This window comes from Myotis lucifugus, unplaced genomic scaffold (assembly GCF_000147115.1).
Source record: "Myotis lucifugus unplaced genomic scaffold, Myoluc2.0 scaffold_173, whole genome shotgun sequence".
Taxonomy (NCBI): domain Eukaryota; kingdom Metazoa; phylum Chordata; class Mammalia; order Chiroptera; family Vespertilionidae; genus Myotis; species Myotis lucifugus.
The window spans coordinates 2,178,348-2,205,381 of NW_005871221.1; the positions used below are offsets into that span (position 1 = coordinate 2,178,348).

At 52.2% G+C, this 27,034-nt stretch overlaps 1 protein-coding gene across 10 annotated transcripts in view; it reads left to right on the forward strand.

Moving 5' to 3' along the window:
* DENND1A (DENN domain containing 1A) overlaps positions 1-27,034 on the forward strand; it is a 407,524-nt gene that overhangs the window by 360,887 nt on the left and 19,603 nt on the right. For 7 of the 10 annotated variants that reach the window (XM_023760106.1, XM_023760103.1, XM_023760107.1 and 4 more), the window contains 2 exons: positions 347-478; positions 20,793-20,852. In XM_023760106.1, the coding sequence (XP_023615874.1) occupies positions 347-478; positions 20,793-20,852 (192 nt within the window). The remainder of the gene's footprint in view (positions 1-346; positions 479-20,792; positions 20,853-27,034) is intronic. The other 3 variants (XM_023760104.1, XM_023760108.1, XM_023760112.1) reach the window with 1 other exon arrangement.

Here is a 27,034-nt window from a genome sequence, read left to right on the forward strand (position 1 = left end):
CTGTGATTGCAAGTAATTTTTAAATGTCTGCATGAGGGCAACGTTAACATGTAAAAATGAAAACAGCCCTGTAAAGTAGTAGAATGAAAGGTTTCCTCCCCGCAGTTTGTGAATTACTATGTTGTCTTTGTAATTTAATGTCCATGGTTTGGGTTTCTCCGGCCCTTAACAGTCAAACAGCCAAGTTAGCCTTCCAGTTCCTTCATCGCTAGCAGGAAGATGGGCTCTAAGTGACCCAGAGGGAGTTCCATGGCCTGGCTCTGAGCCTTGAGGTTGGAGGGAGCACCTGTGCTCGGGGCAGGTGCCAAGACCCCGTCACCAACTCCTGGCTGGCTTCTCCCTGCAGGACATCACCGAGAATGGCTGTGCCCCCACTTTGGAAGAGCAGCTACCAAAGACTGTGCCGTCCCCACTGGTGGAGGCCAAGGACCCCAAGCTCCGAGAAGACCGAAGGCCAATCACAGTCCACTTCGGACAGGTATGTACCCTGGCCTCTGACTGGTCTGGGTTTGGTTGGCTTTGCTTTTCAGCAGAAGCTGTGGCGCATACAGCCGGCGCTTTTTCGTTTCAGCTCTCTTTGCTAAAACAATCCCAGGGAGTTTGCACATCTTCCAGTGTTTATTTGGAGCAAACATGTTTTGAAGGGGGATTTTCAAAAACTTTGAGGAGACAGCATGGCTCTGGTCATAAACTCGCTGAACTCTGGAATGAAGTCATTAAATGCAGCTGCCGCCTCCCACCCCAGGCACTTCTTTTAAGGTGCCTCTGTCAGCTAAGCATCTCATTAGAACACTTTAGCATCCCAGGCCCTTCTTTGCACCTTCAAATGAAAGGCAACAAGCAAAGTCTTAAAAAAAATCAATTAGGAGTTCTTTATTAATGTACTTCCTGAAAATCAATATCGGGAGTCCTCCTTCTCACAGTAAACACTGCACTACTGTTCTAGGGGCCTGATTCTGTAGCCAACTATTTCAGTGATCTGAGTGAGCATTTCAAAATTTGACTGTTTGATTCTTTTCTCTCTCTTAAGTAAAACATTATACTCTGTATAGGAACTGAAATTTTTTTTATCCATATCTTATCGGTGCTTATATTTTTGGTTGAAAAAGATTGTGTACCCTCTACTACTCTTGATTAGCAAAAGTCATAATTTTTTGGTTTCTAAGAAATGGCTCCATTAACAAGATATGACTAATAAGAATCTGCAAGGTTATTTAATCTTAAATCACCTGATTCTTTAGCCATTGATTAGATGAGGCATAATTTAAATAGTCTTTATGATTTTATTTTAAATATGATTGCTGTTTTATCATATAAAGGAGCTAGAAGCACACATTTAAAATGTTTGTTTTTAACAGACATTTATCAAGTGCCTACTGTGTACCTGGCATAGAGCTATTTAGAAATTAAGGGAACTAATTGTTGCTGTGGGTTATGATTGTAAGGTGTGAGTTTGTTGAAACATAAGAATCTTCCTCTGTAATCAATGTTTTTAGATAATATATTCATACATCTTAAACTTGGAGAGGTTCGCCACTCCTTTTCTGATTTTACACTTAAAAGGGATATTATAAAAAATTAAATATAGCATAAGAAAGAAGTGTCCATGGGGCAGAGCTCATTTGCTTAATAATTCTCTTCACATTTCGTTGATGTTTGCACCCCTGAAGAGCTGCCTCATCCCAGCTCAGGCCCCAGTTCCCTGGCTCGGCTCGGTTTGCTGAAAGCCGGCCGTTGTCGCCAGCGTGGCATTCCAGAGCCAGCTTCCTGCCTTCCTTTGTCCTCATTCCTGCACACACGAACCTTCCCATGAAAAGAGCCCCTTGCTGGAGTTTGGAGCCCATTACAGAGAAAGGGGGCGGGGGAGAGGGATTTCATGGTGTTAAACATTCCATTTTCGAAACACAAAAAAGGAGGCCCTGTTTGAAATGGAGAGAGACCTTCTTTCCATTTCAGGAAGAAGTAGAGATGCTTTAATGTCATTCCCAGCTAAATGCAGAATAAGAGTGTGTGTGTGCGCGCGGATGGGGGACAAACAATTAAAAAAGCCACCCCAAACTCTGTTGAAATAAGAGCTGTCTGTGCCTTCACAGGTCTGTAAACTGGAGAGGATGAAAGTGGCTTTTTTCCCCGTTTGTCACCTCCCTCACGTGGCTGCCAGCATTATGCAAGTGTACAGGAAGGCAGGGGTTTTTTTAATGCATGCATGCGGATTAAGGTCAAGCCCTGAGTATCAGCCATGCAGCGGGCTCTCCCTTACAGCTGCAACCGCAGAGCCTACCCGCAGCCGCGAGATGCCTTAATTGAGACGTGCTGTCAAAGTGACAAACACATTTGCATACAGTCTACACTCTATTTATTTTCTCTGGAAAGGTCCACAGTCTGCTGTTGGTTGAACATTCCTAATCAGTTTGCTGTAAGTGAACTGCCTGCTAGCTCACTTGTGCCGCCACTGCTTCTTCATTAGCTGACAGATTAGCTGCTGGGGGGATGGGCCGGGAAGCGCAAGCCCTTTCTTTTAACTCTTTCCAGCTTTGCCCCCAGCAAGGCTGTCCTTCAGTCCTTCCCCTGGTTTGATGGGCCGTTGACCGGAACAGATAGCGTTTCAAGAGCACCTGCTACTGGCAGGCATGAATTTTAGGGGCTTGACATTCTTCTCAAAGAACAATCTTTGGGGTTCCACTTCAGAAATTTTGCCACACTCTCCTACCATCTGTACTACTTTTTTATTTGATATTTTCCTTTAAACAGACTCAGACCCGACATCTATACTTTAGCCTCCTCTTAAGCGATGACGTTGGTAAAATCATAGGGTTGATATACTAGTCCAAGTTTTTTTCTAAGGCATATAAAAATTTTTTTCTAAGTGTCTATCCATGTATCACCTAAACACTCGGCCCCAACAGTATACATTCTCCTCTGGAAACATGTGTCCCCTCTGCTGTAGCCCTTGGAGGAAGGGATCATTACCGGCATTTTATGGTCCCAAAACTAGAGCTCAGGGACGGTCCGAAGGGACCTGCCAGGGCCACATCACCAGCTCGGAGACACAGGACAGTCCCACGGCAGCACCCTCGCCAGGCAGAGGCTTCAGGGAGGAGCTGGGTGCCCCTGTCTCTGCAGAGCCCCGGAAGTTGGCACATACTCTGCATCTCACACAGCCTTGTAATTATTGCTTTAGTGCTTGTCATCTCCCGTAAGAATATGAGCCTCTGGAAAGTTCACTGCAGGGCTTGGCAATCAGTAAACATCTTGGGATTTTATTATTGATGTGGATTTTTAGATTGATTAATAAGTGATTGGTTATGAGGTACTTGCTATGTGTCCAGCAAGGTTTTTTTTTTGTTTTATTTCAGTTGCTATATTTATAATTCTATTCATTTGAAGAAGAATGACTATTCCATTAGTAGCCAAAAACTACTTCAAAATCTCTTTCCACAAATAAAGATGTTGCAAGTGGGAACATCTTTGTATTATAGGAATTTAGAGCCTCTCTCATTTTACGTTGTGTTTTTATGAGCTCTTACGGTCTAAACCCCAGGAAAGGAGGGGTGGGGAAAGGGGCAGGGACGATTGGGACACCCCCATGCTCCCAGGATGGGGCACCCAGGGAGGATGGGAGCCAGGAAGAGAGCAGTTGAGGGGAAGAAAGACTTGACGTACTCACTTATATCAAATAAAGCAAGGCTTTTAGCTGTAAAAGAGACTAAGCTACATAACCAATGCAAAGAATGGACTTAATTTGGATTTTTTAAGACATTCTTGGGGAACTTGGAAGATGTGAAGATGGACTAGGATGTTAGGTGATATGATAGATGTATTGTTAACATCATGGTTGTTAGGGATTTATCTTCATTCCTAAGAGGTACCCACTGAAGTATTTTAGGGATGAAATACCATGGAGTCTGAAACTTGCCTTCAAATGGTGTGGCCAAAAAATTACACACACGCCAGCACACACTCACAGACACACACAGATCATTCACAGAGAGAAAGCAAACATAGTCCCCATGCCCCCAAATATTTAACTGCTGAGAGGCACGTCTGTGGAGGCAGTGGGTAGAGAGGATGAAGTACAGATTCTAGAATCTAGTATTGGGGGTGTCAGGAGCCAGTCCAGCTCAAAGACCACAAACAGGACCTATACTTGGAATCTGTCAATTAGGGTACTTTGGGTTGCAGAGACATAAAATCCAAAAGAAAAATTGTTGGCTTCATGTATGGCTTGATCCAGGTATCAAGTTATGTCAATCAGGCCCAGTTTTTTGCTACATTTCTTGGCTTTGCCTCCTCTACTGGAGCCTCTACAGGCAGGCTCTCCCTTCTGGTGGCAAAGTGACTGCAGTGGCCTCAGACTACATCCCTCCAGGTGTGAGACCAGCAGGAGAGTGAGTGTCACTTGCTGGTGACTTCCACACAAGGCATGGGATTCACTCATTAAACCAACTTTGATCATACACCCACCTCAGAACCAAACATCGTGCCAAGTCTCTGTGTACCATGGGCAGGCCCGGCCTGAGACACATACCTAAGAGGTGAAGGAGGGGTGGCTCCTAGAAAGGAAATCAGGAGACTGTTATTAAAAGAAGGGCAACAGATCAGATTGAAAACTGTGCACAGAGGCCAGAGAGGAGATGCTAGCCCAGCTTTTGTTCTCTTGTCTGATAGCAGACAGGTTTACACCCAGAGCTGTGGGAATCATGAAACTAAGAGAGTAGGCATGGCTGAGAATCAAGGTCAGAGGTCACCCAGGGCACCAGATAGAGAGGGGACTGAAGAATAATGGCAGGTCAGGGCATGGCAGGGAGGTCAGGGCCAGAGGTCACAGGTTATGGCGATGAGCACAGTTGCCTATGATCGCTTCTGGGCGTGGAGTGTGACAGGTCAGCCGAGATCAAGGGCCCAGGGGTGGAGAAAGAGCCAAGACCCTCCCTCACTCATTCAGCAATCACTGGTACCTACTCGGTGCCATGCCTGTGAAAACAGGGGTGACAGTAACATGGTCCCTGACTTCAGGGAGCCCACAGTCCCGCAGTGGGTGGTTTAACTTAATCCTGCGGATGGAATCCATCTGGTGGTTCTGAAAGGCGCAGGTCTGTGCTGTGTGATCCTGCCACAGGGCATCTCAGAGATCCCTTTTCCTTTGTTATAAACTCCAACCAGTTTGGTCCTCGGAGTGATTCCCTGCCAGCATGCTCAGGGGTGCCCACCACCTCATCACTGCCTTGCTGGAGAGCAGTGCAGATAAACGCAATGTTTCATTAACACCTTGCTCTTCAGCAGCTTCAAGGACTAGGCTGAGAGCTCATTCTCCTAGGACGGCCTCAGGTACCTGGGGATGGTTCTGAACCTGAGAGACCTAACACGGCCACAGCTTGAGCCCGTTCTAGGATGGGTGGCAGCTGGCTTCCTGCTAAAGCCCCAGAATTCCTGTACCTGCCCACGCAGTCCCCACTGCTTTCTCCACTGGCTGCAGGAGAGAATTCTTGCCTTTTGGATCAGTCCTTTGGCCCAAGGTATAGTCTCCAGAAAGACCCTAGTGAAATGCACAGAGGAGTGGAAATGGGGCTGGCCAGCTGAGCCCGGCGGAGGATAAAGTGTGGAGTCCAGCAGGGTGGGCGGTCTGAGCCGGGCTGTGTGCTGGGAGCTGTGTTGAGTCCTCCTTCCTTTAGGCAGAGTGCCCACCCCCACCCCCACCCCCAGACTCTGTTCAGCCACACCTGTGCCTTCTAAGCACCACCCCTGTTCTAGCAGCTCCCAGAATCTGCCCTCACCCTTCCTGTTTCACGAGCTTCCCTCACTGCAGTGTCTTCCTTTGTCCTTGGCCTTCCCCAAACCTGCCCCATGCCAGTTCCACCACTGCGTCAATGACCCTCATATTCCTGGGTCGCGTGTCACTCTTCTTCACTGGTCTGTGAGGCACAGAGGGCGTCAAAAAACATCAGCAAGGACTGAGATAGGTGGGAATGTGGGTCCCTCTTCAGGATTCCCTCCCTGGTCACAGACCATCCTTAGAAGAATTTACCCAGCCTTCAGCGTCCTGCCAGAAGTCCCCCTGCCCAAGCCCCCTGCCCATAGCTGGGTCTTGTGGGCTGGAGGTACTTGCCATCCTCCACTTCTGGGCAGTTCCTTCCCGCCCTGTAAGACTGGGCAACGTCCCTTCCTCTCTCTAGTCCCCAGCACAACATCACCGCTCTTTATGGGCATCTGGCAGTGGAAGAACCCAGAGGTGAATCGGCTCCTACCATCCCCACAGCCAGGGTGTCCTTACTCTTCTGTTCCACTTGACAAAATTCCATCATCCGCTCAGGTCCGCCTCAAGCACCCCTTCCCCCAAAAAGCCCTTCTTTGCTCCTCCAGGCAGAGCCATGCCCTCCCTGCTCTGGGCAGCACTGTCCCTGTGCCTGACCTACTGTCCCTCATCTCTCTGTCCTCGCACCCACCGGGCCTGGCACAGGTGAATTGCTCGGTGAGAATTGGGGGACGACCGAGTGGTGAGTGAGTTCACGAAAGGGTGAATCATGGGACAGGGTGTAGGCAGCTCTGCACTCCTCGTGCTGTGAGCAGCCCGTCCATTCACAGAGCAGGAGAAACCACAAAGGGGCAGCTGTGCCCTGCGGTGCCCGTGCGTGCATGTGTGAGTGACAGGCCTCCCACGTCCCCAAGTCTGTCTGCATTCACAGTGTGACAGCAGGGGCTCTGCCAGAGGACTGACCTGAGCCTAAAACAGCCTTCCTTCCAAGGCCTGTGCTGCAGCAGCTCGGAATCCAGCTCCCTGCCAGGGAGACAGTGAGCCCAGCAGGACAAGAGCAGGAAATCTGATTCAGTGAGACCGGAGGAGGCCTTTTCCCCGATTAGAATTCTCTGTGCCAAAGGTGGGGAGTTTATCGCAGTAGGGAAGGGAAATAAAACATAAAATGTTGAAAATAAATTATGTCCCGCAAGCAAGATCCTCTGGGAGAGTCAGCTCTGAGTCAGTGGCTTTGCAGGGAGTCCTTGCCCTGTGGCCACAGGACTGCTGTGCCAGGAGCTGCCTGTCATGGTGCCCCATCAATCCCTAAGCCCTTCTGAGCACTCGGTAAGTTATTAACCTGCCCGTGCCCAGGGGAAGGGATGACAAGAACTGAGAGATGGCAGGATGAGGAGAGACAGATGGGTTGGGTTGGTTTTCATTATAATGTGGACCTACTGTGTGTGAGCCAGGCCCCTCCACAAACATCATCTCAATCTTCTCAACAACCCTGTACAATCAATGCAGTTATTATTATCCCAGGAAAGCTGATGCTCAGAGAATTTAAGCAACTTGCTCAAGGTCACACAGTGCAGAGCAAGAATTCCAAACCAGGTCTCTGATGCCGGAGCTGGACTCTCCCCTTGCTCAACCCCTCTCATCAAGCCCTCCTCATCAGCCACACCTTGGTTCCCGAGGCATCTGGTTGTGGCTGCCCGTGTTTGGGGCCTGCTTCGAATCCAGCAGTGTGGCTTAAGTTGACTGTGGAGATCAAGGTCACTTTGTTCTGCTTCTCCCTCATTCCTGGCTGTAGCTCATGGCTCCTGTCTGAACTTGGGACTTCGTTTTCTCCCTAGAATAAACCTAACGGAGCCCAGGATTCCTTAATATGGGGGGGGGGGGGCGCGCAGTTTGAGAGCGGCATCCATGCTGCCCTTCTGAGTGCCTGCTGGGGGCTGAGCAGTATTCTCAGCAGGGTCTCCTTTCTCACTGCATTCTTTTCCCCAGACTGGTGCAGCTGGGACTCTGACTGCCCCACTATTCCATAGAGTCAAGGGCCTTCCCCTAACCCCACTGCCAACCCCACCCTCACCCCTCTATCCCCGATGGTAAGATGGATTCTGCTTCTGACCTGGGACAGCTGGGCAGTGATAGCGGCTCCCTGGCAGCAAAGGCTGCCGGCCAGAGTCCTGCACACTTGATCTGAGATTGCACTGACCCTGACCCTAACTTAGGTCATTGTTTCTACTGGGTTAGTTTTATTGTCGATCCGCTTAGTTCCGTGTTGCCCAGAATATTGTATCCCATTTTGTTTATACTGCAAAGGATTTTTAAATGTAGTAACGTATGAAAAGAGAATATATAAAAGAGACTTGCCCCAAGGGATTGTTGCTTATATCCCACTTAGAATGCAGAGTGTGATGGGCATTCCCATTGTCTGTAAGCCCTTTCAACTGCGTTTCTGTGATGCTCCTGCCCTTCAGCCACATGGTGCCATGGTTCCAGCCACCTCCTGGCCCTCCCAGGGATGCCCTGTCCCAAGCCCCTTCTAGGCAGGTGCCTGGGTGCACCTCCTGGAGAGGGTGACAGTGAATAGTTCCAAAGGGACAGGAGGTCCCACCTTGGTGAGATGGTGCCTTGAGAAGCCAGGAGACATGACTTTCAGGTGTGCTGACCAGGGGACCGTTTTCTGCAGAGACCAGGAGGGAGAGGGAAGCCTTGGCCCCAGGGCTGTCTCCCAAACACCTTCCATTGCCCAAACCATGAGGCCACTAAGAATTCTTCCCCTGCTGCCCTCTATCTTTGTGGTTAAAACTCCTGAAGTCTTGGCGTTTTAACCAGGCAGAACTCTGAGCTATTCTTTTATGCTCTCATTAATTCCTTCCTTCACTTATTCAACATGTAATGAGGCCCCAGGATCACAGAGGAATGTGATGTGGTCCTGCCTTCATGGCACTCGTTGTCTGGCATATAGTTGAGAAATCATATAGAAAGAGAAAGACTAATGGACATAAATGTATTGGCTGGAGAGGTGCCCTAAGGCTGTCTGGAGGAACCAGGGCAGGCTTCTCAGAGGAGGTGACATTTCTGCTGGATCTTGAAAGATGAGTTGTTTATCAGGTGGAGCCAGAGGAGGCATTCCAGGTAAAGAGAATGGCAAGCGTGAAGTATAGGACAGTCTGACTCTTCAGACTAGTGTGGAAAAGCAAGAGGCTGGGAGGCAGCTGGTGAGGTCCAGGGGCTGAACTGCAGAGGTGGGCAATGGCTAGGTCCTGGGGGAGCTTGAGACATGTGGGTGTCAAGGAGCCAGTGAGGGATGACTTCTGAGGGATTGGCATTTGGGAACACTTCCTCTGGAGCCACCACCCTTGGGAAGGGGTGGAAGTAGGTGAGGCAGCAAGACCACTAATGATGCTGCTAACGTTCAGGCAAGAGCTAGTGGGGGCCTGACCTAGGACGCTGCTTATGGGGGTGAAAGTGAGGGAAAGACCGGAGACAGACCCAGGAGACCAAACGCACAGACCTTGGTGGCCGGGGATGCCCTCCGTGGCGGCTGTGGAAGTGTGCTCTGCGTGGGCGAGGCGGACACTGGCTGCATTTCTCCTCCTCAGCCAACTTGCTCTAATGAGGTCTGAGGTGCAGCCCGTGACGAGGAAATGTCCACCGGGGGGCACAGGGCCAGTGGACACCTCCCTCTGCAGCCAAGGTGAAAGGCTGTGCTGAGGGGCAGAGTGGCCAGCTTGGAGGAAACTGGGTACAGTGACCCTCATGGACCTGCTTTTGCCCCAGGGCTATCTGCCAGCCAGCTTTCTTTTTTTTAAAAGTATGTTTTTATTGAATTCAGAGAGGAAGAGAGATGTAGAGAGAGACAGGAACATCAACAATGAGAGAGACTCATTGATTGGCTGCCTCTGCACACCCCCTATTGGGGATCGAGCCTACAACTCAAAAATGTGCCCCTGAAAGGGAATCGAACCATGACCTCCTGGTTCATAGGTTGACACTCATCCACTGAGCCACACTAGCTGGGCACCACCTTTCTTTCTATATTCTGTTCTGAGTTCTGTAACCAAGGTACCCAGAGCCTACTCCACCCCTTGCCCCCATCCCAGGGTGTGCAATCTTATGGCTCCTAGTGTCCGGGTTGGCAGCTCTACAGCATCCCAGGTCAGTTCCGCCAAGGATGATGTACAGTATTATGCTAAACCAGCTTTACAGGCGGCCCCTTAAAATGCAAGCCTCTGCCCATGATGGATGGAGAACATCCAGTTGTTGAGCCAACCACTTACGTTGTTGCAAACCTGCAAGAACCACACACAGGCATCGTTAGGCCTGTTAAGCCAATGACCCCATAAATAAACAGCAGAGTCTGTCTTGGTGCACCAGGGCTAGACTATGGAAATAGAAGCACTGTATAACTCATACACATTTACAAAATAAATATATCAGTACGTTAGTGTATGCAGCCGTAACCAAATCACCTAGTATAACAACCACGAGAAGCTCGGAGCGCCTGCCAAGTGATTGGCTTCCATCCATCCGTGCGCATCAGCATTGGAAATGACCGCCGAAGGGAAGGGGGTCCTCCTGCCCACTGACCTTGAGGCCTTTGAGTTGAGGCAAGTGGTGAGCTTGCAGGTGGGCACCCTCACACACAGCTTTCCTGCCAAGGTGTGAAGCTCACCGTGGCCGTGTGTTCCTACAGATGTCTTAAGGTCTGCCGCCAAGCAGAAGGCTGATTAGCACAAGGTGCAGATGTAATGGGCTGCACCTACAGGATGATGGCTGGCTGGGGGCTGGGGCTGGGGCAGATTTTCTAATGATGCAGATTTGCTCTGGCTTACGCAGGGAAGCAGTGAGTTGACTTTCCCAGTGACTCTCACCAGAGCCCCGTAACTTTCAGCCTTTCACCCTAAAGGCAGGGCTGCATTTTCAGAAAGTCGGTTCCCTGTCTCCGCCGCCCCTTTCTGCGCTCTGAACCCCACTGGGCATCTGGCTGTAACATCTGGAGCTCCAAAGAGGCAGCTGACAGAATGGCCACTGGAGTGGGCGCCCCTCCCCTTGGTTGTAATGGCACAATGCTAGATTTCAGTATTTTAAATGAAAAATATATGCAGTTAGCTGTGCGCTGACAGTGTCCTTGAGGATTTGACAGTGAGATTTTCCAGCAGTTGGTCTTCGTTAGGATCCTGGCGGTGTTTAATAAGGCAGTCGAACTGCTGGCACCTTGGGTTCCTGTTTGTTCTCCGAGGGCTCTGGGGCTGCTGCGGTAAGCACATCGACCAGAGCTGATCATTACAAGGGCGTACGCCACCATGAATAAAAATGTCACACGTTTTCCCATCTCACAGCGGTACAAAATGTCAGGCCTGTCAAACACACATTGCGGGGAGCTGTGTGCAGTCCGTACAAATTGGAGAGCTGCATATTCCCCCAACCTTCTGATATTCTTCATTTGAAGCTGAAGAAAAACAGTTGTTAACCTATTAGCTAGGATTTTAAACTCTGCTGAGGCGGCGGAGGGTAGACTTTGACACAGATAGAAATGTATTCCAGGGTCCAGGAATTTTAAAACCAGGTTCTCTATCCATTTGTTCCGAGGGGAGGAAAAAACCCCTGTGTCTAGTGAACCTGGCTAGCTGACTGTCTGTAACAGACACACTGGGGAAAAGTTGGGATATTTCACATCTAAGCTTCCTATTGCTTCCCACTTTTGCATTCCATTCAAAAAGTCTCTTGCTTCTTGGGATGGCCCTGGGGCTCAACCTGTTAGACCAGAACACCTCCAGGTTGGGGTTTTTCCTAATCAAAGCAGGCCAGAAATGCTGCCAGTCCTGTGGACAGAGTGTCTTGAGTGACAGGGACAAGGACTAGTGGGTCTGGACCAAATGCTGGGCGATGGCCTTACTGATAATTTGATGTGAGTTTCAGGCAAACATTTACTTTGCACTGACTAAGTGTTGGCCTTGTGCTCAGATATGAACTAGGCACGATGCCACCATCAAGGAGCCCATCATATTAGGGGAGGGACAGAAGAAAGAAGCCGGCTCTGTCGAGCCAGGAAGAGAGATGAGCAGGGTCCATCAGGTAGGCAGGTGCAGGAAGGGCACCCAAGACAAGCACGTGCATTGTGAAGGGCAGCGGCACTTGAGGGGCAGGGCAGGGTCTCTGTAGGGCTGAACGAAGCTGCTGCTTGTGGTGGGGTGGGACGTGGGTCTGGTGGAGCAGAGACTAGGTCTTACGTGGCCTGCCTGCCAAGGACTATCTACAGGGACATGACCAGCGCCCCAGGCTGCAGGTGGACCCAGGGACCCCGGTGGCAGGGAGAGCAGTGTGAAGGTTTTCATGATCCCGGACTCCCCTTCCAGAGGATGCTGAGCGATCCTATCTGTACAACTGCAAAATCAGGGGAAGATTCTTACTTTAATTTCCTAGTGGTGTAATGCTTGGGGTGGACATCATAACGGCGATGATAAATTAGCCTTGGTTTTGCTGAGCTGGCCCTGGCCCTTACATGCAGCAAGCAAACCCTCACCAAGTCAGGACACAGGCCTGGCGAAGTGCAGGCAGCTGCAAAGACAAACCTTTCTGTGTGGTCAGAATAGACTTAGCAGGACAGAAAGCTCAGAGGGTGTCGGGGAGTATCTCCGGGAGAGGAAGCCACCCTCAAGCTCAAGGGGTTAAGTTTCAGTATCTGCCTTCTGCTGTTTGTGGATCGGGTCTGATGGAACAAGCAGGACTTCTGGGTCAGACATAGCTGGGCTTGGATCCCGCCTGTACCGCTTGTGACCTATGAGGCCTGGACATGTGAACCTCAGCTTTTTCATCTGCCAAATGGGTGTTGTACTTTCCCTGCAGGGTTTTTGAGACTGTTAGAGTCCTGGTGTGCAGTGCTCCTAGCACAGGCCCTGCTACATAGAAAGTGCCAGAAAATGGTAGCCCCTGCTGTTATCAGAGGGGATCATGCCTCCCAACATCGGTAAGCCCTTCCTCAATCCCCCACCTCCTGGCAATGTCACCCAGCCACCCTTGACGGCATCCCAGATGGCTGCCCTGGTGTAGGTAGCAGCAGTGCATACCCTCCTCCCGCTCCTGTCTGGGCAGAGAATGGCAAGCGTCAGCAGAGCTCCCTGCCCCTGCCCTGCCACCCGCCGCATCTGGTGCCCGACCTCGGGCCACCAGTGGGATGCCACCTATTCAGACCCAGCAGCTGCACCTGACTAAAAACAAAAGGCTCCCCTCCCCCACCCCCTGCTGGCCCTCCTCCATCCCCCGCCTCTGTCCCCCAAGTGGCTGGGGTCACCCAGCCCCCTCGCAGCCTTCCCTCACAGCTGCCTGGCTGCTTTTGTTCAGCATGTGAACTTCCCCGTCAGCCGAGCTCCTTGCACGGGAAGTAATCAGGGATCTTGACAAGGCTTCAAACCACAAATGCCACTACAAATTAACCAGCACCACTACAAAATACTACTCCTGTCAACATCGGGAGGAGCGCACTGCTCTCCAGGACCAGCCGGGCTGTCCTTTCACTCGCCTCACTGCAAAGAAAGCGCCCCGCCCGCCTAAGAATGGCCTGCAAGGTGACTGGTGAGCCCATGAACCCTAAGCAGGCCCTCTCCAAAGATGCTGGCTTTCAGGCCCAACGGCAGGTGCACAGCTTTTCGTCGAGGGCCACCTCGGCCCTGAATAGCCCCTTCCAGGTGCTACCTCAGGACAGCAAGCTGCAAGGCACGTGGAACCCTCCCTCTGGAATCCAACACCTGGACACCGCGGGTCACCCCTCCGGCTTCCTGACCGTGGAGCGCGAGTCTGGGCGGGGGTGAACACAGGTCATGATTGAGCCTCCCTCCAGAGTTTGAGGACTGGCTGGGATATTCTGAGGGTGCTCCAAATGAGGCCCTTTCCCACACGAAGCACCTCCTTATCACCCTGGGTGGGCGGGATGGAAGTTTCTTCCTCAGCCGTGATGCACAAGCCCATCCTGTGCAGCATTGTGCACGGAGCATCCCTCCTGGTAACAGCCTCTGCCATGCTCCAGGGCCCGAGCACCCAGGGTTTCTCTGGAAGCCCAGGGCCCTGCCCAGTGCTGTTGGCACAGAGCAAGTGCTACAGGACCAGTGCCCGCTCTTCCCCAGCCGTCCTTGCTGAAGCTCTGAAGCCGAGGCGAGCATTTGATCCTCCCCAACAAGCAGGACGAAGAGGATTGGAGATAATGACAGGAGTTGGGACAGGCGAGAGCTGTGCCCGAGAGCTAGTTGGGCATTTCAAAGGAGACACTCCACACAAATATGGCTTCAATGCACTCCTTTTTGGAGGCATATCAAAAGAAGCCCGCTTTTATTTCCATACCTTGCATAATAGCGGCTCTCCAGTCCCGAGGAGTTAGAGGAGCCTTGCTCTCAGCCCAGAGGCCCTTTGTAAAGCCACAGAAAGCTGTCTTCCCCTCCCAGCCGGGCTGTTTCATGCACAGGTCAGAGCATTGATGTGGCTACTAGCCAGGAAAATTAACCAGGTGAACTCTTTCCTCGTTAAATAGTGACAGAGCTTAATTGTGAATTTTCTCTTTTCCCCTCTCCATTCCTGGCAGCGTATCTGGTTGGGGCACATCCCTGGGACAGAGGAACCCCCAACATCTGTCCAGCCTCCCCACTGTGGCTGCCAGGGCCTCCCCATCATGGGCTAGACAGGAGTCTGACGGGAAGGGGCAACTCAGAACACCATTCAGACACAAAGGAGCTGAGGCCCTCTTCTGGGCTGGCCGCAGAGGCCAGATCTCTCATGCTTCCAGCTACCACCAGGCACACCCCACATTCTCCAGCCCCCATAAAGAGAGCTTCAGGGGCCCTGGCTGCCCCCTGCCCCAGGAGGTTGCCTCTCCACCCCAAGCTTTGTATGCACAGTCCTTGGCCTTTGGTTGGTCGTCGTGGCCTCAGGTATCTATGCTCTACCTCCTTCCCCTACCACGGTCCCTGGTTGGGGCCTGGTCTGTTGCCCCACTGACTTGGACATTTCACTTCTGTGGCCCTAGGTAGCACCTGTCCTCCTCCCTGAGCCTGCTCTCCCAGCAGTGACATGGGGATGCTGATTCTGACCTCGAAGGGATGTTGAAGGGAGAGTCCAAGGTGTGACCTCCATGGGGACTGAGTAAATCCATATGTTGGTTCCTTCCTACATACATCACAGGACCCCTGCCCCCGAGATGAGCTCTTCGACCCTCTTCTGAAGGCCTGTCACTCACTGCTGTATGTGGCCCTGGGCAAGTCTTTGCCTTCCCTCCTCTGTGAAATGGGGTGACGACCCTCATTCCAGCATGAGGATTCCCCCAGCTACCAAGATTGCTGGTTAGGAACCAGGAACAAGGCCAGCAGGAAGTGCATTGGCTCCGCCCACTGTGTAAGCTGCCCCATCCCCTGCACCCACTGCCCTCTGCCCCAAGTCAGCTCCTGGCAGCGGAGCACTCTCCACCCTGCAGCCCCATGCAGGGCGCCCACTCATCCATGCTGCTCAGGTAATTAAGTTGATATTCCAACAGGACTTCCACTCCTGACCTTTTGGAAACAAGGTGTTTTGCTGCATCAACAAATTAACTGCAAATCAGATGCTGTCCTCATAAATGTGGGTTTCATATCAAATGAGCATACTCACCTGGCCCACACGGCTGACAGATTTAAACACCAAGGGCCAGGCAGAGGCCATAGAGTCCCCCTCTTCTCTGGGACACCCGTGTCAATCACACTTTCAGACTTATCCCGTGTTCACATCTCCCAGTAGTCCCTTGGCAAGGGGTGGGGGATGAGCTGGCAACATGGAGTCCTGGGTAGGCCCCTGTGGCCGGAGGGGTGTCCAACCTTAGATGTCCACTTACCCTCCTCCCATCCATCTTCTACACCAAGGACAGACACTAAGACCTGGAATAGTCCCCTCTCACTGCACTGCGGAGAAAATCCACACTTCTTAGGCAGTCAAAGCCCTATATTATGTGACCCCCCTACCAGCCCCTCTAAGGTGCTCCCCACCTTCATATTCACCCTCAGTCTAGTCTTCTCAGACCATTGTGGTTCTCCTGTACCAGGCACCTTAGTTCCCTACCACCCCATCTGGTGGAAGACCCCTCCTTTGAACCTCCACAGACCTCAGCCCCCTCTGTCCCCTCGTCAGAGTAGGAGCCCTGGGAGGGCGGTTCATGGAGGTACCCTGTGCCTGTATAGGGCGTACTCCACTGTTCGTTAAATGAACGAACCAATGAGTCACATGCCTCTGGAAAGAGATGCTCAAATAAGGAGGGGAATGTGGCAGTCCCCTCTTACCAGCCTTCTCAGGCACAGATCTGACAACAGAGTCTAACTTCAGACGGGACGAGGATTAGAAAAGCCGTGTCAGGAGGACTTCACATGACTTTGGAAATCTGGGTTGACAAGGATAGCACAATGGACTGAGAATACTAGCTCTGTGACCTCAAACTAGTCCCTTCACCTCTCTGGGCCTCCTGTTTCCTCTCTCTATAGCAGGCAAATAATTATTCTCTAACTTGCCTCACCAGGGGATGTGAGGCTCAAAGGAAAGAGGAGAAGTAGAAAAGCTTTGAAAGGGAAACGCATCGTATAAATAGAAGAGATTACTATTAAAATCCAGTCTCCTTCAACAGTGCTTGACTAACAGTGCACTCCCTTGGAAAACCAAGGTCCTCGCATCCACAGGGCTACTCTGGGAAGACGTGTGGGTCCAACGGGAGGAGAGGACTGGATGGTCCCATTTCCTCTTGAGGATTCGGGCCAGAGCCTTCCGTGGCTGTGTTACACGCCCGCAGCATCCTCACACCAGGACTTGTGACTCAATAGTTATTTCTGTTTTAATAAGAGTCAGCTGAGGCTTAGGCCAAGTAACTCACCCAAGTGGCAGAGCCAATACTGAACGCAGCTAGAAAACAACAGAACCAAGATGTGTGCCCATGTCTGTCTAACCCGAATACTCTTTGTCCTCTCAGAAAGCCATTTTTCTGTGATGTAGGACAAGTCCCATTAGGTCATACGTTCCTTAAGGGTAAAGGCTGTGACTTCTCCTGAGTCCCTGCTCCCTGACCCCAAATAGTTGTTCCTTAAAAGTACACGGGAGGAATCCATCCACCCTGTAGAGTGAATCTGCTTCCCCACGACCATGACCTTCAGGAGGGTGGCTGCTTGTGTGGGTCATGGAAACCCACAGCCCAGCTCGGGGAGTGCCAGGTGAATTGTGAAATGGAACCCTTCGTACTGGCCCTTTGAACTCACTTAAGGAACAGCAGCCAGTGCAGCCATGTTTTGATCCAGTGAGCCAATTGAGGATCACACAACCGTGCAGAGGTGCCCAGCCTCTCTGTTCTCTGCTTCTGGTTTAGCCGCTGCCTCTTCCAGCCTTGGGAAGCACACTGGACTCGCAGTCAGGAGGCCTGGGACCAGCTCCCAGTGCTCTCCTTACCAGCAGGTCACTTGACCTCTCTCTAGTCTGCTTCCTTGTCCACAGAAGGATATGCCTTCTGCCACTAGGGCCATGAAGGGGGTGGGGGCGTGAGCTGGAGGCTGGGGTGCATGGGTGCAGAGAAGAAGAGAGCAGGTCTCTGCCCTTGGGAAGGGCTCCTGGTCCCCTGCATGACATTCACTGGGTGTTTTAGGGAAAGTGAATCTGTCTTCAAATAAACTGGGGAAACAAAACTTAAAAAAAATAAAAGGAGTTTCTTACTGAAAGTGGCCTGAGGTGACCTCTGAAAATGGTTCGCTATTCACTTGACCCAGAAACCCCACAAAATCATGCAAATCAACAGGTTCAACTCTTCGTGTTCACTTAAGAACAGCTGTTCTTAAAGTGCCCAGGCCATCAAGGGTATGCATATCCAAATGCCTCCAAGTATCTGAAGGATGTCACTTTACAGAAGCAGTGGGTGCCGTGCAATGTTACAATGGTGGGGTTGGTACGTGTGCCCAGGCTATACAGTGCAGCAGGGTCGGTGGCCCAAAAAGAGTGCTGAATTTTTGCTGCATATGCTTTAAAATGCAGAGAGTAATGCTGAACTTAAGGGTCTAGATGTAGATTCTCTGGTCATTGAGCACATCCAAGTGAACAAGTTCCCAAGATGCAGTGCAGAACGTACCAAGTTCATGGGCGGATTGACCCATACATAGCTCTCCCTGTCACACTGAGAGGATCCTGCTGAAAAAGAGCAGATTGTTCCGAAATCAGAAAAGGAGGCTGCACAGAAGAAAAAGATATTCCAGAAGAAACAAAACCTTATGGCCCTGAAGTAAATTCATAATATAATACTAATGAAAGTATTAAAAAAAGGAAAAGGGAGTTAATATGGTTTGCCTGGTTAGGATGGGTTTTTGGGGGGGGGGTATTTTTTTTTTATTGCAAAGATTTCCTTTGCTGCACCAACAGTCATTGTGAATCTCCAAAGGGAACAAGACAGTAGACATCATCTCCCAGACTTGTCTGGCTAGAAACCCCCCTTTCTGCCTTCGGACAGTACGTCTCCTAGGACGGTGTTTCTCAGATGACACCTTGGGAGACACCAGCCTTCCAGCGAGATGATTTGAGTAGACAAGTGGCATGATTGGGCATGTGTTGTGTGCTGTTTAAGTCCACTCTGGAGCAAGTGTGGAAGGTGGGTTGGGAGGGGGAGCGGCTGGAGGCAGGGAAACCTGCCCATGTGATAGTTGCCCATGTCTCTGATCGGGCGCTGTGGGGAGAACTTGGTGAACATCATCTCATTGAGTCTTCCTAACAGCCCCCCCGTAGAGAGTGCCATTACCTGCACGTACTGATGAGGAAAGGAAGGCTGGGTGGTTAAAAATCACCGGCCCTAGGAACCCAGAGGGCAAATGGGGGCTGAGGCTCAGTCCAAGACTGTCCCACCTAGAGGCCGCCTCCTGAGCACTCGGCCACACTGCCTCCCCTGCCGGCAAGAAGGGAGATGGCCAGGTCACAGGTGCCGAGAGTGAGGACTGCAGAGCTGGAGGAGTAGAGTGGCCAAGCAGATGGGAAGGAGGGGGTGAGAGCTGGGCATCTGGACAGGGACGGTGGCCTCTGCTCCCATTCTCTGTCCTGCTTGCCTCCTGATGAGCTGTGTACGTTGGGAGGCTCAGTGGGTGGCACCCTCAACCCCGATGGCCTCCAACTGAAGAAGGCTCACTGAGCAGGGCTTGGCCCACACTCCCCGCTAAGGCATAGGAGCTGGGAAGTCACAGTACATTTCCATCCAGATGAGCTCTCAGTGTGCCATGAGGACCCCAATTCTCCACCAAGTCTCTCAGCAGATTTTCCCCACAGGCCACTCTGATAGGCCCTGTGCAGGGCAGGGAGCCAGGGAGGCCTGGGGTACACGGCCCCTCTCCTCTAGGAGCCAGGTCAGAGAATGACCTCTGAGGTTTGTTCCCTGAAGAATCCCTCCAGCCAGAACCTCTGTCCAGGAGAAATGTCATGGGAGCCACACATGTGAGTCCCATGTGGAATTAATATGTTTAGCCCAAATATCCAAAATACTTCCATTTCAGCACGTAATTATTATTAAAACTAACCGAGATATTCTACATTCTTTTTTCAAATGTTTTTTTAGTCTGAAATCCGGTGTGTGTTTTACCTTTACAGCATGTCTTTTTTGTTTTGTTGTTTTTTTAGAGAGAGTAGAAGGGAGGAAGGGAAAGAGAGAGAGAGAAACATCAATGTGAGAGAGACATACTGATTGGTCGCCTCCCGAAAGCACCCCACCTGGGGTCAGGGATTGAACCTGTAACCGGGTATGTGCCCTTGACCGGGAATCAAACCCATGACCCTTTGGTGCGAGCAAACTGGCCAGGGCATTACAGCCTTAAATCGGACTCGCCACACGTGGCCGCTGGCTCCTGAAGTGGGCAGTGCACATCTAGGCTTTGTCGAATAAGGATGTACCTTCATGAACTGCGTGGTTGAATGAGCAGGAAGCTCCTGGAAGCCTCCCAGGGTTTGCTGAAGTCCAAGGTCTCAGTCTTGTGTGGGCTTTTATTCTCCTGACTCTGCCTACCGGTCTCCCTCACTCCTCGGGGCATCTGCATGGGCAGGCCTTTGAAAGAACAGAGCTTGACTCTCAAGATAAAGGATTGGAGAGTAGAGCCAAGAAGTCTGTGCTCTTCTGTTTTTTATCCAAATTCTGATTTCAAAAGCCAAGCATTTTGTACACATTTTATTTGTTCACCAGACATTTATTGAGCATATATTTTCTTCCAGGGCACAAGGATTTAAGCATTTGAAAGATAATGGGGTCAAATACACTGTGACGGAAGGAGACTGGACTTTGCGTGGTGAACACACAATGCTATATAAAGATGATGTATTATAGCTGTACATCTGAAACCTATATCATCTTATTAATCAATATCACCCCAAATAACTTTAATAATATTTAAAGAAAAGAAAGATAAAGGGAGATGGGGCAGCTACTTCCTGTTTGTGATAAGTCTCACGTAGCAGGGGGCACAGAAGGCATCATCTGGCCTGGGCAGAATCTTAAAAGCCAGTTAGATGTTTGCCAGGCAGATCAGGATCGGGAAGGTCATCCCACCCAGACGGCAGGCAGGAAATAAGGCATGAGAACTCCGGGCCGTTTGGGGGCCTGCCCTGGTAAGCAGGCATGAGAAGGATCTGTGTGGAGCATGGCAAACGCCAGATCTTGGGGGATTTGGAATGCCAGCCAAGACCCTTGTTGCGCCGTCACCCAAGGTCAGATGAGGGAGGGGAGGGGTGGGGGAGGGGGTTGCAGCAGAAGTCTCCAAACTGAGGTGTAGCGTGGTCATATTGCACTTTGGAAGGTCCCCCTTGGCCTGTGTGGACAGTGGCTGGAGGAGATCCAGGCAGGGGTGCGGCTAGAATGCCATTAGCAGAAAGGAAGGCCTCAGAAATGAAATGTGTAGGACCCAAGGTCCGGCCAGGAGCAGGTGGCGTCAAGGGTGGCCCTCGAGCTGTGGCTTGGGGGACTAGATGCTTGCTCTCAGGCTGTGTGTGCAAATGCATCAACCATCTCGTGTGTACTGATGTTTTAAGTTTCGCTTTAATACAGCCTCAAAGACTCCTCCGTCCCACTCGCCCGCCGCCTCCCAAGATACAGCGCTGGAGGCCCGTGAGTAGCCAGAGATTCTGCCCTCCCTCCTAACACTGCCTGGGCCGCTGTCCCCGCCTCACTAAACCTCCTGGGGAGTTTGAACTCAGCTGCCTTGCAAAAGAAAACCGGGGATTGGGGTTTCCAGCTTCCCTCTCTGTGTGGCATGAACCCGAATTTGCATTTTCTGGGCTTCTCTCTCCTTTTTCTGAAGCAGTTTGGGGACTTGAGGTCAGAGGTGGAGGTCGCCGGGGGCCGCTGTTGTGTGTTGGCCGTATGTGCTGGATCTCCTAGGTTGAGCCGTGTGTCTAGCCGTGTGTCAAAGCCCGGCTCCAACCGCCTCTTCTCACAAAGCCTGGCCACACCCTCTAAATCCAGATTAGGATTTAGAAATTCATTTGATGTCCCTCCCAAGGGCCGAGCTACACCCCGAGAATGTGGTGCAGCTCAGATGGAGACAGGTGCTCCCCCTCTGGTGGGCCTCACCTGGAGCTCACCTGCTCATGTGGTGACATGTGGCAAAGGGGTAGGAAGGCAAGAGGGGAGGCCCATCACTGGTTTTTAGAGAAATACAGTGGAAAAATACAGCGTGGGTCCCGCATTCAGCCGAGGTGAAGTCATTTTCCTTATAAGCTCAGACTTGGCCGTGCCCAGGCATAATAACTCTAGCAGGTTCCTTTGACGAGGGAAACTTGCCAGGACCGTTTGGTGAGGACCGTTTACCGAGAAAAGAGAGTCCCTCCATCTCGCGCTCAAAGCGGCCGCCGCTCCTGCAGCCCAGCAAGAGGGGTCAGGGTTCCGCCCGGTTGCCAGTGGGGTTTCCCACGCCCCCCCGCCCTCCCCAGTGCACGTGTCCAATCCAGCTGTGGAAGGCGTGGCGGCCAGGCCGAGCTGTGTCTGTTCTTAGTCCTCGGTGCACCTGTGGCATTCATGGGGTGGCCACTCTCGGTGGCTGTGAGAAGTTCCAGGTACTTCTTCCCCTCCCTCGCCCGCCGTGTGTGGGGGTGGGAGGGCGAGGGTGGAGTTGGGGGCTAAGGTGCCTTCGCCTGTGGCCGTCATGACGGACCGCTCCCGTTACCGCGCACACAGGGGTCGGCACAGCGTCCAGGGCTGGAGCGTCCCTCACTCAGGGAGAAAGGCACAAACGGCTCAGAGGAGCCAGTGCGGGGACAGGCAGCCGCCCTGGTCAGACCTTGTGGAATGTGGTGACTTTCAGTGCAGCCCTTAGCAACGGGGCTGGGGCGTAGACAGAGCTGGACTTGGATGCCTGAGCCCTGGGCTGTGGGGAGTCCTCAGCTCGGAGCCCCACCTGTCCCTGTGACACACCCTCATTCACGAGGCGTTCCTGAGCAGAGCGTAGACGACACCTGTAAAGCCCAGCACAGTGCCTGGCACACCTAACAGTTCTTCGTCGTCCTAACGGGTTTTTAAACCTTACAACTTCTAAGGAGTGACGTGGTTTCTTAATAACTGTCATTGGCTGGGGCTTTTCTAGTCAGCAAGTCCTTCTTGGGCACATCCTCTGGTTGAGCCTCACAGTCACGGTGAAGGAGGCCCTGTCTCCACCCTGTAAGAAGTGAGGCGATCCCCAACTCCAGGGGTCCTGCTAGAACCCAAAGCAGACCGGGAGCCAGGCAGCAGGCAAATGCCTTCACTCCTGCAGGAGGCGCCGCAGTGGTCTGGGAGCACATGCACATGCACGCGAGCAGGCGGTCTGCTCGGCCTTTTAATCCTGACCCCGTGACCTGGCCCTCACTCTTGATTGGAGCTCAGACGCACAGTCTTTTGCGATTGGTTAATTCAAAGGGAGGGGTCCTCCTTTGCCGTTTCAAGATGGCGGCCCCCAGGGGAGCCACAGGTCATGGGGCAACATGGTGGCTGCCAAGTCACGCAGTCCAAAATGACGGCTATCTAGACTGTCCTTTATTCCCACAACCCAGTTTAGAGATGAGAAAACCGCTGCTTGGCGACCTGGCCCAGGTCCCTCCACTGCAGGTAGGAGTCACCTGACCCGAGGACCCCTGGCCTCCCAGCATTCGAGCTCCTGCCGCTCACTCCGTTTCCATGGAGTCCCTCTCAGCGTGGCGTGGGAGCAGAGCCTGCAGCTGAGGAAGCACCTCCAGCAGCCCGCGGGGCTCTGTGGCGCCTCTGGGGCAGCATTGGTCCGGGCAGGGATACAGGGTGAAGAGCGTTAGCATTGACCTTCTCTGGGCCTGGGACTGTGCTGAGCACTTGAATAGTTGTTTGTTTTTACAGCAGCCAGAGGAGGCAGGTGCTGCTTCCCCATTGTAGCTGAGACCAGAGATGATCAGAGGCCCAGCCGTCCCTTGAGCCCAGGCCTGCCCTGCACTGCCTCTCCCCGCTCCTCACCAGCAGCCTCTCCTTAAGCCACAGTCGTCCGCTCGGCAGCGCTCAGCATTCCCAACAGAGACCTGGGACCCAGGGCAGGCAGGGGCGCTCTCCCCGGGGGGCAGCTGCCGTGGGCTCCCTGTTGTCTTGCCAGTGTGGGCACTCACGCAGAGTGGGGTAGAGAGGTAGCCACGTCCTCTACCAGCTAAGCATGTGGGGATGCAAACGTGGCCCTGAGGAAAGATGCCACTGGGCCTGGATTGGTGCCGGAGGTGACTAGCTCCACACTCGGGGCTGCATGCCCTTGGTCCCCTGGGTCACAGCGCACTGAAGAGGCGGGGTGCTAGCAGAACCAGTTTTCCTGGGCTTGGAAGTCAGAGAGGCCTGCCCTGATTGGCATCACAGCTTGGCACTTCCTGGCTGTATGTCTTGGGCAAGACGCTTACCTTCTCTGAGCCTTAGTTTCATCATCTGTAAAATGGGTTTAGCAATACCAACCCTGTGCACTCGTGCAAACCTGTCCAGTGGGCACCCCCGCACACAGGGGTGAACCTGGAAGACGGGCCTCCAAGAGGATGGTCTGATAAGCTCCCATGTCTGGAGCCGCTGGCCCCCACTGGGTTTTGCCAGTCACCGAGCTGCAAACCTTCAGGGCAGAAGTGCAGCCATGGTCCAGGGTGCTGGGCATGTGCAGGCCAGCCACTCGGCCTCTGGAAGGAGCTTTGTAGCCTGGCACCTGTGGCTGGAGTTCAGATGTTACCAGAAGATTTAGATTTTTCTTTTTAAAACTGGAAAAAGGCAAGAGCAGAAGAAAGCCTTGCTGGTGTCTGATGGACTGAGGGGCGTGGGCCCAGGCGTGCAGGGAGAGGCAGGCCGTGCTCGCTTGCATGTGAAGCCTTTATAAGCTCGCATTTATTACTTCTTGCTCACCATTAAAATCAAATGTACTCGGTGCTTTTGTATTCAGTACACATTTAACCCTGCCGACTTAGATTTCTCAGGTTTTAAATCCGGTGGGGAATTGGCTGGTTTCCCAACTTTCCCCTCAAGTCCCCCTTGAACAGAGCTCAAAATCCCTGTTTAGCATTTTCTCCCCTGGCACTGCTGGGATCCTTACACGGGTGGGGCCATCGCTGTTGTGTGTGCTTGCGGTTTCTTCCCTCATCCCCAGCCCCCTCCCTTCCTAAGCACCCCAGAAAGACGACGTGATCGCTGAAATATGACGGGCCAGTCCTGTTACTTGGGCTTAATTAAACCATTTTGTCTCTGTGTGTCTGCCTGGTCGCGGCTCTAACAGTGGGTCTGCGGCCGTGTGTGTGTGTGTGTGTGTGTGTGTGTGTGTGTGTGTGGTTGGTGCCTGTGTCTTCGCCTCTTATGTGTATTTGGGAGACGTGTACATGTTGGCATCTCGAGGCCTCTGCATGTCTCTGGATGGTTGTCTGTGAGTGTGATTCTGTGTCTGGCTTTGTCCACACCAATCAGGTGTGTGTGACTCTGGGTGTGTCTGTAACGATGCGATGCAGGCGACTGACTGTCCCCGGGCCTGTTGTGCCTTTCTCTCCCTCCCCTGCCTTCCCGGCCTCCCTGCTCTCCACCCCCTCCCTCTCCCGCTCTGTCTGTTTTATCATCCCTAATGAAGCAGTCTCCTCCATCGATCCTGCTGATTGCCAACCCATTCCTTTTGTTTGTTGGCGCGGAGCCATTCAGCGGCACTCTGACAGCTCAGCTCGTCTAATTAGCTCTGTTGTTCTTTTTCCCCATGTTTCACCACGTTGCAAGTTCAGTTGAGGTTGCCACAAACTTAATCCCCCCATTTCAGCCACAAGTTCACATTCCTAACCCGCCTTTATTGTAGCAGGGAGCAGCCATGTGCAAGGACAGGCTGATAGGCCTTAGTGTCTGCCCTTTCCTGAAACCCCCACCGCGGGCCCGGGGCAGGGCAGGGCGGCTCCATCGCCCCCACAGCACACGCCTTTGTGGTGAGAAGTCCGGGGGAGCATTCCAGCCAGGTGATCCTGTTTACCAGCTGCCTCTGGCTCTGGTCCGGGAAACCAGTTCACGGTCAGGATGGGTGGGGGTGTCTCCACTCGTGTATCCAGCAAATGGTGCCTGGGTGTCTGCTTTGAGGCCGCACTTCCTAATAACAGTGATAGCAACCGCGACGGTGTTGTGCACATCTTAGGTTCCAAGCAGCAGCATTCATTTGTTTCATGAAATCTTGCTGAGTGACTCCTTGAATACCAGACACGGAGCAGGACGCTAGGCGAGGGTAAGGCCATCACAAATCAAATCTTCTAATTCAGAGACACCCCACCCGGCTTCCTTTTGTTATTGACAAGCTCACGGAGAAGCAAGGTGAGCATTTATGGAGCCCGACTGTGTGCCATGCTAGCACTGTCCCACGTCATTTCAGTGGGTCGTCACAGTAGCCCCACAGAGGAAGACAGCAGGTTTTATGGGAAGCTTTGGCTTTTCTGGCCACATCTCTGAGTTGCCAGAGGAGGCTGAGATCAGACTGGCCAGTCCAGAGGAAAAACTGGTTCGATCAGATGGCAGAGACCTGGGGGCTTGATCAGACTCCATAAAGACTTGTCTTTTATGCAGTCAGCTTCATCTGTGTTCCTAAGCCATTGTGCTGTGTCACCCACAAATTGTGTGGAAGTGGGGTTCAGAGAAGGGAGGAGGCAGGAATGGAGCATGAGTGCTCCCCTTCTCTGTCCTGTCTGAGAACCTCAGCCATCGTGGTGTCTCCTACTTGGTCCCTCAGCTGCAGAGAGAGAGCAAGCCTCCAGCACCGGACTCAGTCCTGGTTGTTGGCAACGAAACTCACAGGTAGTCTTGCTTAGCTGAGCTCCCTTCGGGCCTCCTCTGGCACTGGACATGTCCAGAGGTGACAGTGGCAAATTTAAAGCCATGTAATGTTGATGAGACTAAATGAGTATCCTTCTAGGGCGAGGGTGGGCAAACTTTTTGACTCGAGGGCCACAATGGGTTCTTAAACTGGACCGGAGGGCCGGAACAAAAGCATGGATAGAGTGTTTGTGTGAACTAATATAAATTCAAAGTAAACATCATTACATAAAAGGGTACGGTCTTTTTTTTTTTTAGTTTTATTCATTTCAAACAGGCCGGATCCGGCCCTCAGGCCATAGTTTGCCCACGGCTGTTCTAGGGGCACTCAGACATTCGCAGCCTAACTCCCATCACAGGCTCCACGGGGGGCGGGGGAGAGAGGGTGTCTTTTTCTATGGGTCCTCATCTTGGCTTTCAGTGGCAGCAGACCAGGAAAAAATAATAATAAAGAAAAAAAAGAAAGAAAGAAAACTATCTTGCCACTGCAGCCCACAGTGGACCAGGAAGCTGCATGCTTCACTGTCAAGTACACCCACCCCGCCCCTCGGCGTGGTAGCCCTGGGGTGTGCGGCCCTGCTCGGGGCACTGCTCCGGATGCCCGGGGCAGTACTCTCCAATGCCATGTTTTGCTTTCTTCCCTCTCCCATTTACAGAGGAAAATAAGCATCCTCTAATTCAGTTGTAAAAAGAATAAGATAAGCACCAGGTGAACCCTGAAAACAAAGTCTGAGTTACACTTTGGGGTTCTCCCAGAGTGGGTTCTGGGTTCTGAAAGGAGGCAAGTGGGGCCGTATCAGCATGAGGGCCCCTGTTCTGGGTCCTGTGTAGACCGGCCCTCACTGCACCCTCACGGCAGCCCTGGGAGGAGGCAGGGGACCCACCCCGACCTGCGGATAAGGAAACCAAGCTCTCAGAAGAGCCTTTCCCAACTGATGGGCCACGGAATTCCAGCTCAAGTGTGGCGGTGTTTTCGTGACAAGCAGAGCTTTTGTAGCTCATAC